This window comes from Arachis ipaensis, chromosome B7, assembly GCF_059453495.1.
Source record: "Arachis ipaensis isolate K30076 ecotype BB chromosome B7, ASM5945349v1, whole genome shotgun sequence".
NCBI lineage: Eukaryota > Viridiplantae > Streptophyta > Magnoliopsida > Fabales > Fabaceae > Arachis > Arachis ipaensis.
In genome coordinates this window covers 92,854,551-92,870,716 of record NC_142442.1, presented here as the reverse complement: position 1 = coordinate 92,870,716, position 16,166 = coordinate 92,854,551, and the positions used below count along the sequence as shown (strand labels likewise).

Below are 16,166 nucleotides of genomic sequence, written 5' to 3'. Positions count from 1 at the left end.
GTGTCCATAGCATGTTTGAAACGCAGTCTTAGGGATATCATCCTCCTTCACCCTTATCTGATGGTAACCGGATCTCAAATCGATCTTGGAAAACACTCCAGCTCCTTGCAATTGATCCATCAAGTCATCTATCCTTGGCAGCGGGTACTTATTCTTCACGGTCACTTTATTCAGCTGTCGGAAATCCACACATAATCGCATTCCTCCATTCTTCTTCTTTACCAATAAAACTGGCGCTCCCACGGTGATACACTCGGCCGAATGAACCTCTTGTTCAGAAGCTCTTCCAACTGAGTCTTTAACTTTTCTAGCTCTATCAGAGCCATTCTATAAGGCGCAATCGACACTGGTCCGGCTCCCGGCACCAATTCAATCGCAAATTCAATTTCCCTTTGCGGTGGGAACTCAAGGATATCTTCCGGGAATACTTCCAGAAATTCTCTAACCACCGGTATTTGACCCAAGTTCTGAGCATCATCCAACGCATTAGCAGCCAACAGAATATAACCCTGACACTCCTTCCCACTACAATACACCATTACGGAGTTCAGGTAATATCCCGTAGCTACCACTGCTCCATTTTCTCTGTCCGGCATAAACCGAATTGTCCGTTCAAAACAATCCAACAAAATCCGATTCTTCGACAACCAATCAAATCCCAAAATCATCTCTAGCCCCACCATTGGTAAACAGATCAAATCATGCACAAAGTCTCTACCCTCAAGCTTGAAACCTACTTGTCTACAACCTGACCTAGTCATAACTGTCTGATGCGGAGTATGTACATGCAGATAAAAGCTAACTCTGACACTTTCAAGCCTAGTTCCTCAACTTTAGTAAATGAAATAAACGAATGCGAAGCTCCAGTATCATATAATACAACTAAGGAATTATCACCAATTAGACATATACCTCTCATCAACGGATCCGCCTTAGAAGCATCCTTGGCATTCACAGCAAAGACTCGACCTTGATGCTGACTCTGGCCCACATTCTGGTTCCTCCCACGAGTGAAATCCCTCGCAATGTGGCCAGGCAACCCACAACTGAAGTAACCACCTAAACCAATTTTAAATGAGTTGTAAAGATGGAAACGCCCACAACGTACACAAGTCAAATCCGGAGAATTCTTACTCTAATTTCCTCTCCCCTTAGCATACTAAAACTGAGTCTGAGTGTTCTTCCTGAAACCTCCTTGACCTTGAGGCACATATCCTCCTCTCTTGAAGCTTTGCCCTCTAGGATGAAAATACTTGCCACGCCCCCGACTAAAGCTTCCTCCATGAGTTTCCTTGGATGCCGCCACGGTCTTGGCATACTCTTTCATTACTCTAGCCTTGTTTACCAAGTCAGAGAAGACACGGATCTCCATAGGTGCCACAGCAGACATAACGCTATTCTTTAAACCCCTCTGATACTTAATGCACTTCCAGCTCTCGTAGGTCTCCGGGGCACCTTGACATACCATAGAAAACCTACAGAGTTCCTCAAACTTGTTGGTGTAATCTGCCACAGACATGGAACCCTGCTTCAGCTGCATTAGTTCCATCTCCTTTGCTTCCCTTGCAGACTCAGAGAAATACTTCTTATAGAAGGCAGCTTGGAATACCTCCTATGGAATGTCGGTGTTTTGAAGTTGTAGCAAGTGACACTCTGCTTGCCACCAGAGCTGGGCCTCTCCCACTAGCTGATAAGCGGCAAACTCGACATATTAATTGAGGGGAACATGCTGCGCCTGTAAATCACACTCCATAGCCTGGAACCAGTGATCCGCTTCAGTAGGATTAGTGGATCCTTGAAAAATGGGTGGATGAACCTTGAGAAACATCGCCAAGGTCATCGGAACTCCTCCCGTGTTATCGCCATTTCCCTCAGCATTATCAGTGGCATTTCCTTCTCCGTTCCCATTGACATTCCCCACTGGTTGGCCTAACCTCTGCACAACTTGCAGAGTTGCAGAAGCATTTGCTTCCATGGTGTTCGCTAAGTTATCCATGGCCTCCATGAATTTGGCATGGTTATCAGCCGGTTGCTCATTCCTACTTTCTCGGGTACGTGTCCGACCTTGCTCACGAGTGGCCATTAGGGTTCCTGTCTACACCAAACAATCGATATCAAGGTGATCAGTCTCAATATCAAAAGCCTAGTGCTTCAATTATCCCAAACAGGAACTCACAAACAAGCATGCTATGCATATATCAAGTAGATAACCTAATAGCATCAAAGAAAAGACACACAGAGTTTGCAATGAAACACAATCGGTCCATCCCTCAGGCTCACGAGGACGAACTGCTCTGATATCACTAAATGTAACACCCTAATTAGCCTAAGCTTTACCTCACGTCGTAAAGCGAAAGTTAATAAGAGATTACGACAGTTCTAAGCTCATAGGAATAGTATAATCTAAAAGCCCGATGAAGGATATAGCTCAAATTTTTGATTTGAAAAGCGCAAAATGTACTAACGAAGCTACTAGCTTGAAACACAAGGTATAGATAAGATATATCAAAAGATAGTAGTGTAATATCATAATAATCTAGCCACGGCTCACGGAGTTTAAGCCGGCTAGCCATATACAAGTATACAGAACTATACAGAAACCTGAGAGTTTAAAAACAACTTATACAAGTTTTTCTCTCATAATACAAGCCTCTAGGCAAAGACAAAATACAAAACGAGAGATGTATAAATAAGATAAACCCAAAAAGACTCCAAAAGAATCCAAGATCCTCTGCTTCTGTCACCATCCAAAGCAACTCACCGAGGTGGGTTGCGACCTGCATCTGAAAAATGCAACAAAGATATGGTATGAGAACCGGGGGTTCTCAGTATAGTAACAGTGCCCAGTGATATAGGATATAAGACCCCGGGACGCTAAAGGCAATCCTATGCTCCATATCCATCACAAGATTCAAACTTAAGCATTCTAAAACAAATAAGCATAATTATAACAACATTAACTTAAATAAACCGGGTAGTCTATCTTAGGGGATTTCTACTCTAACCAAACACCGCTGTCCCACAGCCTTCACCAACCTATCCTTCATGCGATTCCATCGCCACTGCCTTTTGAACCTCCTCAATCCCAGTAGAAAGCACAATTAATAACAATGCAAGTAATTCAAAAGTAAAAGCATACAAAGCAAGTAGGTCAAGTAAGCAAATAGGCATATTATGCATTTAGGCATACAATTACAAGTCGGCAAAGCAAACAAATAGGTAGAAAATGCATATGATGAATGCCTGTCCTACTGGCTGTGATATCACATTGTCGGTTCAACTGCCAACCCGACACATCTCCATGGAGTCGTCGCCCTTTGGATTTCTCATATGGGAACCCCCGAGATATAGTGCTCGGATCACTGTCCAGGTACCGGCGCCTGCACGCTCTATAGATCCGAAGGGATGCGAGCGGGAGACTCTTGCCTCAGACCTCACATCTCAACGTAAGCGGGATCAACCATCGACCTTACACCTCCGCTGCTACCTTGACAGGTGAGATTAACCACCGTTCCTGCCCGGCGCATAGCATCTCATAATCTCAGTAAAAACATTATTTCAGTGGTTTCCAAAAAAACATTTTCAGTATGCAGAAATCCATCATCTCAATCCGAGTCCTCGACTCATCTCAACCACTGTCCATTCATAACTCAGTTTCTAAATATCAAAAGTTCATTATTCCTCATCTCATATATCATTCATCCTTCACTAACGTCAAACCATTCTCAGCACGCTAGAAACTTAGGCTTCCGTTTTCTAATTCATCATAAAATCATGTACTAGAACCCTTAAGTTATATCCCATGTTCTAATACTTAAAACTAGGCCTAAAAGTCTTAAAATGGTGTTATAGAAGCTTACAACCTTTTTGGAAAGGTAAAATAGTTAAAAAACAAGAAAAATTTGAGAAACAGGACGTGTGTGGCCGCACAGGGGTCTGTGCATGTGCACGCCCAGGAAATTTTAATATGTGTGCGTACGCACAGGGGTGTGCGTACGCACAGGTGGAAATACTTACAAAATTTGTTCACTCGCACAACTTATGCCAACGCCCCTAACAGACTGACCTTTCCAATGTGTGTGTCGGCACAGACCTGTGCGTCCGCACAGGTTGAAATTCTTCGCTAGATATGTGCGTGCACAAGCTGTGCTAGCACTGCAAATAGAATGCACTTCCCTGCCTGTGCGTGCACACAGGTGTGTGCGTCCGCACAGGTCAAAATTTTTCTGAGGGTGTGCGTCCGCACAAGGGTGTGCGCTCACACATATCAGAAATCATGAAATTCTACAACTTTGCAGAATTTCAGATTTTTAACACCAACTTTGAATGATCATAACTTCCTCCACAAAATTCCAAATTTCACAAACTTTATATCGATTTATAGGTTTTTCAACGATTTTTAGTTCTAGACAAGTTTCATCAACTTTTGAAAACCGAGGCAAAGTTATGATCAAACAAAGTTCACCAAAAATCCCATTTTACCAAACTTCACAATTTACACAATTTCTTACCATACACATTCCAACTCATACCAAACCATTCAAAAACTCCATCTTTCATCAAAATTGACCTGTTGTGCCCTAATACACCAACATTACCACATCTCCCTTCACATTTCACCATCTTTAACATCAACACCAATATATCACAATTTTACAACCACAATGCCAATTCATCAAATCCAACATCACTTATATCATCATTATGCCTTTTCAATTTACACAATCAATCATCATTATCATATTACCATCACTCATCATACTCAAACCCAACAGTCATTAATTCATCATAAATCACCACATATCATCATTTAACAACTCAACAACCATTTAAATTCAAACCTATCCTATGGGTCACTAGCCTAAGTGTCCATGAATATTATATACTACATAGAGGAAACCGAAATCATACCTTGGACGATTCACTATATGTCCAAAACTCAAAATTGAGCACCAAAGAGCTTTCAACAAAAAAGAATCCAAGCTTTCACTTCCACTCTAATAAGCACAATTAAGTTCCAAAAGCTGCCAAAGCCACAACAATCAAACTATATGCATATAAATCACCTCAAATCAACCTAGGGTTCTAATTAAACATAAATTTATAAGGGTTTAATGGCTCTTACCTTTTCCAACAGATTTGATAGCTAAAATCCAATGCTAAGCAAGGATTAAAGCAAACATAAACATCCAAAATCATAAAAACTCACTTAATCCAAAACCCTAGAAACTCGAAATTTAGAGGAGATAAACTGAAGGGATTTCGAGCTTTCCTTACCAGTTTCTTATATAGGTTTTGTAGAGCTCTTCACGAGGAACGCGTAGCCGCAAACGGTGCGACGATCGGAGCTCCGTAGCTCAAGATATGAGCTAGAGAAGAAGAAGGTGAATAGTGTTTCTTTTTCCCCTCCTCCCCCTTTCTATTTCTGAAGTGTGTGTGTGTTTAGTGGAGTTGTGGCTGGTTTGGTTCACTTAAAGAGCCTCTTATATGTTGGGCTTGGGCCCAACTTGGGTCTGGTCCAACCCGTTAGCGTTTTTAGCCCGTTTGGCCCAACTTTGGGCCAAACCTTTAAAATTAACGCTCGGTTTTCCATTTCTAATGTTTCTCTAAGATTTTTGATTGTTTTCACTTTTTCTCGTGTGGTACCGGGTAGACTTGAACCGGTTCAACTGGTTCAACTGCCGGTTCACGATTTTTCACGGTTTTTCGCAAAAAGCACATTTTCTGACTCAGATTCTCAAACTCTCTCTCTAACTTTTCAAAATCTAATTTGGGCAATATTAATTACTTAATTAACCGGTTGATTATTTTTGGTTCTTACAATTATGAAGGTTGATGATGAAAGTGAGATTTATTGTTGTTGATTAGGGTTTGTTGATATGGTTGATGATTGATGATGAATATTGATGTTGTTGGTAATTCGAAGGTGGGTGTTGAGATTGTTCATAAATGATGTGGGTTATAAAGTTAGGATGATGATAAATTGATGTTTGGATTGATGAGTGTTGAAGGAAATGATAAATTGAGATATTAAATGTTGGATATGGTATAGTGGAATAATGATGGAATTTAGAAGTTTTGATATGAATATTAGGTTGAATTTATCATTAGTTGAGGTGGGTACTAAATGGTATCAGTTGATTGAATAGTTGATATGGTCAAGAAATATTTGGTATGGATTCATGAGTGAATTTGGTATGGACACCATGTGCTGTACACTGCATTGATTTGATATTAGAGGATTTTGAAAAGAAGTTAAAGTTGCATGAAACAACCATAAAAAAGGGAAGAAAAATCACCACTTTTAACTACTCCCGGAGTATGCTCATTAGCATGTTGAGGAATTTTACAAAGGTAAAGGACTTGGTTCGGCCAGGTGCCACAAGATTCGCCACTGCCTATTTGACTGTCACTTGTCTTTATGATAATTAAGGACCGTTGATGACTATGTTTACTTCTGATGCTTGGAAGACAACTAAGGTTGCATCAACGCCTGAAGGAATAAGAGTCCAAAACATGGCCTTGGATAGTAGGCTATGGAAGAATATTGTCATATGCCTCAAGGCTCCTGCTCCTCCATTATAGTCCTTTGCTTGGTAGATTCAGATGAAAAACCAGCCATGGGTTTCATCTTTGAAGGCATGAGAAAAGCCAAAGAAACAATCAAGACTAACTTCGGTTGTGTTAAAAAGAGGTAATCTTGAGTCTTGACTAATTGAAAGCTTTAATATTTGATTATCAATGTATCATGCATTGTTCTGAAAACCGAACCGGACCGGTCGGTTCAACCGGATTAACCGGGAACCGGTCATCTGGTTGGTTCGGTTGTACTCTAAAACCGTTCAGCAAAAAACTGGGCTAAGAACTGGCCGAACCGGTGATTAACCGGTGAACCGTCAGAACTGGCCGGGTTTTTTCAGGGTTACCGGTTTTTTTATAATATATATATATATGTAAAAAAAAACCAAACCCAACCCAACAGATACCTAACCCACCCCACCCCTAACCCCACCCCACCCCCACCCTTCCCCCTTCTCTCCCTCTCTGTCTCTGAGAACCCTAAACCTAGCCGCCATCAATTTTCCACCGTCGCAGTCTTCTCACCCCACCCTACCCCACCCCTCCCCTCCCCTTTCCTTTCTCTCCGTCTCTGAGAAACCCTAAACCCAGCACCATCACTATCCCACCGTCGCACTCTTCTCATCGTTCTTCTCCTTGTCGCCGTCTCTTCGGATCGTTACTCTTCTTATCTCCGTCAGCCGGTCGTCGTCTCTTCGGCGATCTCTCTCTGTCGCTCTCTTCAAGGTCAACAGCACCTATTATAGTCACCTCCCCTCGACGTCGAGTCTGAGCTGTTGGAATCGCCGCCGCGAAGGACTGCTCTGTCGTCGTCGCTGCTCGATTTGTTAGTGTCCGTCTCTCTCTTCAAGTTTTCTCTATGTCTGAGGGTCGGAGCTCAACGTCCTTTCTCTCTGTCTCTCACACGGCGACGTCTCTCTCTGCCCGGCTACGGAGTATTAGCCGCTTTGTCACTTTGCATCGGTTATTTTGTTAATTTTGTTTATTTTGATTTATGAGTTGCTGGTTGCTGATTTTTCTGATTCAGTTGGGCAATGCTTCACTACATTGTTGGTTATTTATGCTGGAATTTTTCTGATTCTGAGTTATGCTATGATTTTGATTTTTGTGATTCAGTTGTTGATGGTGTTATGGGCAGTGCTTTACTATATTGGTCATTGTTTATGCTGGAATTTTTTTATTCTAAGTTATGCTATGATTTTGATTTTTCTTATTCAGTTGTTGATGGTGGTATAGGCAGTGCTTCACTGCATTGTTTATTATTAATGCTGAAATTTTTTTATTTTGAGTTGTGCAATGATTTTTATTCTGAGTTGATTCTGCTGATTTGTCTGCTTTGTTGATTCTGGTTGCTGGGTTTGAGTTATTGATGGTGTTTTGTTGATTATGGGTTGCTGGATTTGAGGGAAAATATTGTTTATATTGAAATCTGACTGAGGTATTTAAATTTGTTAATATTTTTATTGTATATATAATTAAACCGGTTGAACCCCGGTTGAACCCCGGTTGAACCTCTGAACCATTGAACCAGTTACTTCACCGGTTCGTTGACCGGTTCGGTTCTCGCAACCTTGGTATCATGTTACCATGTTTTCTTATTATATTCAGTTATTTATTTAATTTTCTTATTTTTATTGATTTGCATTGTTATTTTTAGTTATGAACCTATATGGGAAATTATTGATGGAAGGTAGGAAAGCCAACTGCATAGACCATTGCATGCTACTGCGTATTATCTTAATCCTCATTATCTCTATGAACCTAATTTCATGGTTGATGATGCTGACATTAAGATTGGTCTATATAGTTTTTTGAAAAAACTGGTTCCTAACCAGGAAGAAAGAAAAGAGATTGGTCTACAAAGAGGCCTCTTTGGTAATGAAACTGCAAAGAGTAGTAGGAAGACCATGCTACCTGCTAAGTGGTGGGACTTCTATGGAGATAGTTGTCCAGAACTAAAGAAGTTTGCTATCCGAGTTCTAAGCTTAACTTGTGGTTCATTTGGTTGTGAGTGTAATTGGAGTGCATTTGAAATGGTGATTCCTTAATCCTTAGAACTATTCTTTATTTATCTTAATTTTAATTTTTGTATATTTATTAACTATTGGTACTATATGTTTGTAGGTTAATACAAAGAGAAGAAATCGGTTGCATCAAAAGAAAATGAATGATTTAGTGTATGTAACTATAAAAAAAGGCTTATGGTCACAGTAAAAAACCGTGACCATAGCTAGTAAAAAGGGTGACCATAGATTAATGGTCACGGTTTTGGACCTATGGTCACGGTTTTTTACCGTGGCCTATTCTCTCGTGGCCATAGGTCTATGGTCACGATTTTTTTATCTATGGTTACGATTTCCATGGTCACGGTTTCAATTTAAAAAACCTGACACTTTAGACCACGTTTTTTTACCATGACCATAGCCTTATCTATGGTCACCCCTCGTTAAAACCGTGACCATAGATAAGGCTATGGTCACGGTTTTTACCGTGGCCATAGCTTCTATGGTCACCCTTTCTTAAAACCGTGACCATAGCCCTATCTATGGTCATGGTTTTCACCATGACCATAGACTCTATGGTCACCCTTCCTAAAACCATGACCATAGCCCTATCTATGGTCACAGTTGTCACCGTGGCCATAGCCTCTATGGTTACCCCTCCTTAAAACCATGACCAAAGCCCTATCTATGGTCACGGTTTTTGCCGTGGCCATAGCCTCTATGGTCACTGGTGCACGAATTGTGAATCACACTTTTCACAACGCGTACCACTAACCAGCAAGTGCACTGGGTCGTCCAAGGAATACCTCACGTGAGTAAGGGTCGAATCCCACAGAGATTGTTGGTTTGAAGCAATCTATGGTTATCTTGTAGATCTTAGTCAGGAAGTCAATTATGTTTATCAGTTGAATTGCGAATAAACAATAGAGCATGGATTAAAGGTTACTTGTTATGCAGTAATGGAGAATATGTTGGAGTTTTTGGAGATGCTTTGTCTTCTGAATCTCTGCTTTCCTCTGTCTTCTTGTTCACGCACGCACGTCCTCCTATGGCAAGCTATGTGTTGGTGGATCACCGTTGTCAATGGCTACCTTCCATCCTTCCAGTGAAAACTACGCTCACGCGCTCTGTCACAGCACGGCTAATCACCGGTTGGTTCTCGATCCGGTTGGAATAGGAATTACTATCCTTTTGCGTCTGTCACTAACGCCCAGCCTTCAGGAGTTTGAAGCTCGTCATAGTCATTCAATCCTTGAATCCTACTCAGAATACCACAGACAAGGTTTAGACTTTCCGGATTCTCATGAATGCCGCCATCAGTTCTAGCTTATACCACGGAGATTCTGATTAAGAGATCTCAGAGATACTCATTCAATCAGATATAGAATGGAGGTGGTTGTCAGGCACACGTTCATGGTTTGAGGAAGGTGATGAATGTCACTGATCATCACCTTCATCACAGTTAAGCGTGAATGAACATCTTAGATAGGAACAAGCGTGTTTGAATAGAAAACAGAAATACTTGCATTAATTCATCGAGACACAGTAGAGCTCCTCACCCCCAACAATGGGGTTTAGAGACTCATGCCGTCAGAGAATACCAAGTTCAGATCTGAAATGTCATGAGATACAAAATAAGTCTCTAAAAGTTGTTTAAATACTAAACTAGTAGCCTAGGTTTACAAAAATTGGATAACCTATGATGGATGATGCAGAAATTCACTTCTGGGGCCCACTTCTGTGTGCTGGGGCCCACTTGGTGTGTGCTGGGGCTGAGACTTAAGCAATTCACGTGCAGAGGCCATTTGTGGAGTTGAACGCCAGTTTTTGTGCCAGTTTGGGCGTTCAACTCTAGTTTTTGATCCTTTTCTGGCGCTGGACGCCAGACTTGGGCAGAGCACTGGCGTTGAACGCCAGTTTACGTCGTTTATTCTTGTGCAAAGTATAGACTATTATATATTGATGGAAAGCCCTGGATGTCTAATTTCCAACGCAATTGGAAGCACGCCATTTCGAGTTCTGTATCTCCAGAAAATCCACTTTGAGTGCAGGGAGGTCAGAATCCAACAGCATCAGCAGTCCTTTTTCAGCCTGAATCAGATTTTTGCTCAGCGCCTTCAATTTTAGCCAGAAAAATACCTGAAATTACAGAAAAACCCACAACTCATAGTAAAGTCCAGAAATATGAATTTTTCCTAAAAACTAATAAAAATAGACTAAAAACTAACTAAAACATACTCAAAACTATATGAAATTATCCCCAAAAAGCGTATAAAATATCCGCTCATCACAACACCAAACTTAAACTGTTGCTTGTCCTCAAGCAACTAGACAAATAAAATAGAAGACTAACAGGTTGAGAAGCAATAATATCTCAGAGTTTTTTTTTTGCATGAAGCTCAGATTCTAATTAGATGAGCGGGGCTAGTAGCTTTTTGCTTCCGAACAGTTTTGGCATCTCACTTTATCCATTGAAACTCAGAGTGATTGGCATCTATAGGAACTCAGAATTCAGATAGTGCTATTGATTCTCCTAGTTCAGTGTGATGATTCTTGAACACAGCTTCTTTATGAGTCTTGGCTGTGGCCCTAAGCACTTTGTTTTCCAGTATTACCACCGGATACATAAATGCCACAGACACATAACTGGGTGAACCTTTTCAGATTGTGACTCAGCTTTGCTAAAGTCCCCAATTAGAGGTGTCCAGAGTTCTTAAGCACACTCTTCTTTTTGCTTTGGACCTTGACTTTAACCGCTCAGTCTCAAGTTTTCACTTGACACCTTCACGCCACAAGCACATGGTTAGGGACAGCTTGGTTTAGCCGCTTAGACCAGGATTTTATTCCTTTAGGCCCTCCTATCCACTGATGCTCAAAGCCTTGGGATCCTTTTTATTTGCCCTTGCCTTTTGGTTTTAAGGGTTATTGGCTGTTTGCTCTTGCCTCTTGGTTTTAAGAGCTTTTGGCTTTTTCTGCTTGCTTTTTCTTTTTCTTTCTATTTTTTTTTCTTCTGCAAGCTTTGTTCTTTGCTGCTTTTTCTTGCTTCAAGAATCATTTTTATGATTTTTCAGATTATCAATAACATGTCTCATGTTCATCATTCTTTCAAGAGCCAACATATTTAACAGTCTTAAACAACAAATTCAAAAGACATATGCACTATTCAAGCATTCATTCAGAAGACAGAAAACTTTGCCACCACATGTTACTAATTAGAATTTTTCTTATTAAAAACTCGAAATTTTTTTGCCTCTTATTCAAAAGATCTACTATTTTATTCATGTTTGCTGATGATGAGAAAAATAGACTATAACTTAATTGGGGATAAAATCAAACTAGACACTAATTACTACTAATGATCATGTAATGAAGACACAAACATAGATAAGCACTTAACATAGAGAAAACGAAAAACAGAGAAAGTAAGAACAAGGAACGAGTCCACCTTAGTGATGATGGCATTTCCTTCTTGAGGCACCAATGATGTTCTTGAGCTCTTTTATGTCTCTTCCTTGCCTTTGTGGCTTGATTCCTAGTGATTTTTGGTATTTCTATCCTCAGTTGCTTCCAATAATTATGTGGAGGGAAGTGCATCCTCTGAGGTATCTCTTGATTTGCAGCCACATGTTCTACCACTGAGCTATAGATCCTTTACATAATTGTTTTACCACACCAAACTTAGAATGTTGCTCGCCCTCGAGCAAAAGAAGAGGGAATAGATGAAAAAGAAGATGTGGAAAGAAAAAAACTAGGATTATGAGGAGGGAAGGTGGGGATCCTGTGGGGTCCACAGATCTTGAAATGATCCTGTGAGGTCCACAGACCTTGAGGTGTCAAGGCATTTACATCCCTGCACCAATTTGGGCATGCAAAATGCCCTTGCACACAACTCTGGGCGTTCAGCGCCAGGTTGGTGCCCATTTTGGGCGTTCAGCGCCAGGATGTTGCCCATTTTGGGCGTTCAGCGCCAGAACCATGCTCTGTTCTGGCGTTGAACGCCAGACAGGTGCTTCCTCCAGGGTGTGATTTTTCTTCTGCTGCTTTTGATTCCGTTTTCAATTTTTTATATTTATTTTGTGACTCCACATGATCATGAACCTAATAAAACATGAAAAACCATGAAAGTAAATAAAAATTGGGTTGCCTCCCAACAAGCGCTTCTTTAATGTCCTTAGCTGGACCTTGCTGAGCTTTTAATCCAGCTTCAGCCTTGAGCATTCTTGCTCAATGTTTCCTTCTAGATAATGCTTGATTCTCTGTCCATTGACAATGAACTTCTTATCAGAATCAATATCTTGAAGCTCCACATAACCATATGGTGATACACTTGTAATCACGTATGGTCCCCTCCACCGGGATTTCAGTTTCCCGGGGAATAGCCTGAGTCTAGAGTTAAACAACAGAACCTTCTGTCCTGGTTCAAAGATTCTAGATGACAGCTTTTTGTCATGCCACTTTTTTTATTTTTCTTTATATAGCTTGGCATTTTCGAAAGCTGTGAATCTGAACTCCTCTAGCTCATTTAGCTGGAGCAATCTTTTTTCTCCTGCTAATTTGGCATCAAAGTTTAGGAATCTGGTTGCCCAGTAGGCCTTATGTTCCAGTTCCACGGGCAGGTGACATGCCTTACCATACACCAGTTGGTATGGAGAGGTCCCTATAGGGGTCTTGAATGCTGTTCTGTAGGCCCACAGAGCATCATCCAAGCTCCTTGCCCAATCCTTCCTACGGGTATTTACTGTCCGTTCCAGGATTCTCTTTAATTCTCTGTTAGAGACTTCAGCCTGCCCATTGGTTTGTGGATGATATGGAGTGGCCACCTTGTGGCGAATTCCATACCGAACCATGGCAGAGTAAAGCTGTTTATTGTAGAAGTGAGTGCCCCCATCACTGATTAGTACTCTAGGGACACCAAACCTGCTAAAAATATGTTTCTGGAGGAACTTCAGCACTGTTTTAGTATCATTGGTGGGTGTGGCAATAGCCTCAACCGATTTTGATACATAGTCAACTGCCACCAGAATATAAGTGTTTGAGTATGATGGTGGGAAAGGTCCCATGAAGTCAATTCCCCATACGTCAAACAACTCAATTTCCAAGATTTCTTGTTGAGGCATGGCGTAACCATGAGGCAGATTACCAGCTCTTTGGCAACTGTCACAATTACGTACAAACTCTCGGGAATCTTTATAGAGTGTGGGCCAATAGAAGCCACATTGGAGGACCTTGGTGGCTGTTCGCTCACCTCCGAAATGGCCTCCATATTGAGATCCGTGGCAATGCCATAGGATCCTCTGTGCTTCTTCTCTAGGAACACACCTACGGATAATTCCGTCTGCACATCTCTTAAAGAGATAAGGTTCATCCCACAAGTAGTACTTTGCATCAGTAATTAATTTCTTCTTTTGTGTCCTGTTGTACTCCTTGGGTATGAACCTTGCAGCTTTATAGTTTGCAATATCGGCAAACCATGGTGCTTCCTGAATGGCGAATAAATGCTCATCAGGAAACGTTTCAGAGATCTCAAGAGAAGGGAGAGGCGTCCCTTCCACTGGCTCTATCCGGGACAGATGATCAGCCACTTGGTTCTCTGTCCCTTTTCTGTCTCTTATTTCTATATCAAACTCTTGCAGAAGCAATACCCATCTGATGAGCCTGGGTTTTGAATCCTGCTTTGTGAGTAGATATTTAAGAGCAGCATGGTCAGTATACACAATCACTTTTGATCCTACTAAGTATGATCTGAACTTGTCAATGGCGTAAACCACTGCAAGTAGTTCTTTTTCTGTGGTTGTGTAATTTTTCTGGGCATCATTTAGAACGCGACTGGCATAATAAATGACATGCAGAAGCTTGTCATGCCTCTGTCCCAATACTGCACCAATGGCATGATCACTGGCATCACACATTAGCTCAAATGGTAATGTCCAGTCTGGTGCAGAAATGACTGGTGCTGTGACCAGCTTAGCTTTCAGCGTTTCAAACGCCTGCAGGCACTTTGTGTCAAACAAAAATGGCGTGTCAGCAGCTAGCAGATTGCTTAGAGGTTTTGCGATTTTTGAAAAATCCTTTATAAACCTCCTATAGAATCCTGCATGCCCCAGAAAGCTTCTGATTGCCTTAACATTGGCAGGTGGTGGTAATTTTTCTATTACCTCTATTTTTGCTTGATCCACCTCTATTCCCTTGTTTGAGATTTTATGCCCAAGAACAATTCCTTCAGTCACCATGAAGTGACACTTTTCCCAGTTTAAAACTAGGTTGGTCTCTTGGCATCTTTTCAGAACAAGTTTCAGGTGATCAAGACAGGAGCTGAATGAGTCTCCATATACTGAGAAGTCATCCATGAAGACTTCCAGAAATTTTTCCACCATGTCAGAGAAAATAGAGAGCATGCATCTCTGGAAGGTTGCAGGCGCATTACATAGCCCAAATGGCATCCTTCTATAAGCAAACACTCCAGATGGACATGTGAATGCTGTTTTCTCTTGATCCTGGGGATCCACTGCAATCTGGTTGTAGCCTGAGTAGCCATCCAGAAAGCAGTAATAATCATGACCTGCTAGTCTTTCTAGCATCTGGTCTATGAATGGTAAAGGAAAATGATCCTTTCTGGTGGCTGTATTGAGCCTTCTGTAGTCAATACACATGCGCCACCCTGTAATTGTTCTTGTAGGAACCAGTTCATTTTTTTCATTATGAATCACTGTCATGCCTCCCTTTTTTGGGACGACTTGGACAGGGCTCACCCAGGGGCTATGAGAAATAGGATAAATAATCCCAGCCTCTAGTAACTTGGTGACCTCTTTCTGCACCACTTCCTTCATGGCTGGATTTAGCCGCCTCTGTGGTTGAACCACTGGTTTGGCATTGTCCTCCAATAGGATTTTGTGCATGTAACTAACTGGGCTTATGCCCTTAAGGTCACCTATGGACCACCCAAGAGCTGTCTTGTGTGTCCTTAGCACTTGAATAAGTGCTTCCTCTTCCTGTGAATTTAAAGCAGAGCTTATGATCACTGGAAAAGTGTCACCTTCTCCCAGAAATGCATATTTCAAGGATGGTGGTAGTGGCTTGAGCTCGGGTTTAGGGGGTTTTTCCTCTTTCAGAAGAAAGTTCAGAGGCTCTTTCATGTCCCCTGAATCCTCCAAATCAGGCTGAACATCTTTAAAGATGTCTTCCAACTCTGATTCGAGACTCTCGGCCATGTTGATCTCTTCTACCAAAGAGTCAATGAGATCAACTTTCATGCAGTCTGTTGATGTGTCTGGATGCTGCATGGCTTTGACAGCGTTCAACTTGAATTCATCATCGTTGACTCTCAGGGTTATTTCCCCCTGTTGGACGTCAATGAGGGATCGTCCAGTTGCTAGGAAGGGTCTTCCTAGGATGAGAGTAGCACTCTTGTGCTCCTCCATCTCTAGCACAACAAAGTCAGTGGGAAAGGCGAATGGCCCAACTCTGACAATCATGTCCTCAATCACGCCTGATGGGTATTTAGTGGAACCATCAGCAAGTTGGAGACATATCCGGGTTGGTTTAACTTCTTCAGTTAAGCCAAGCTTCCTGATAGTGGATGCAGGT

At 41.5% G+C, this 16,166-nt stretch overlaps 1 protein-coding gene and 1 pseudogene across 1 annotated transcript; one reads left to right on the top strand and one right to left on the bottom strand.

Annotated features, from left to right (window-relative positions):
* Positions 1-757: 757 nt before the first annotated feature.
* On the bottom strand, positions 758-1,540 carry LOC148553378 (uncharacterized). The gene is made up of 2 exons (XM_088494815.1): positions 1,161-1,540; positions 758-1,046 (listed from the first exon to the last, which is right to left on the bottom strand). The coding sequence occupies exons 1-2, from the start codon at positions 1,538-1,540 to the stop codon at positions 758-760; spliced, it is 669 nt and encodes a 222-aa protein (XP_088350941.1).
* A 4,907-nt stretch (positions 1,541-6,447) lies between these two features.
* Positions 6,448-16,166, top strand: part of LOC148553376 (uncharacterized) — a 41,917-nt pseudogene continuing 32,198 nt past the window's right edge.

Coding starts and splice junctions, on each gene's coding strand:
- LOC148553378 (XM_088494815.1), bottom strand. CDS start 1,540: ATGCAGCTGAAGCAGGGTTCCATGTCTGTGGCAGATTACACCAACAAG. Junction 1,047..1,160: donor AACACTCAGACTCAGTTTTA/GTATGCTAAGGG, acceptor TGGTTACTTCAG/TTGTGGGTTGCCTGGCCACA.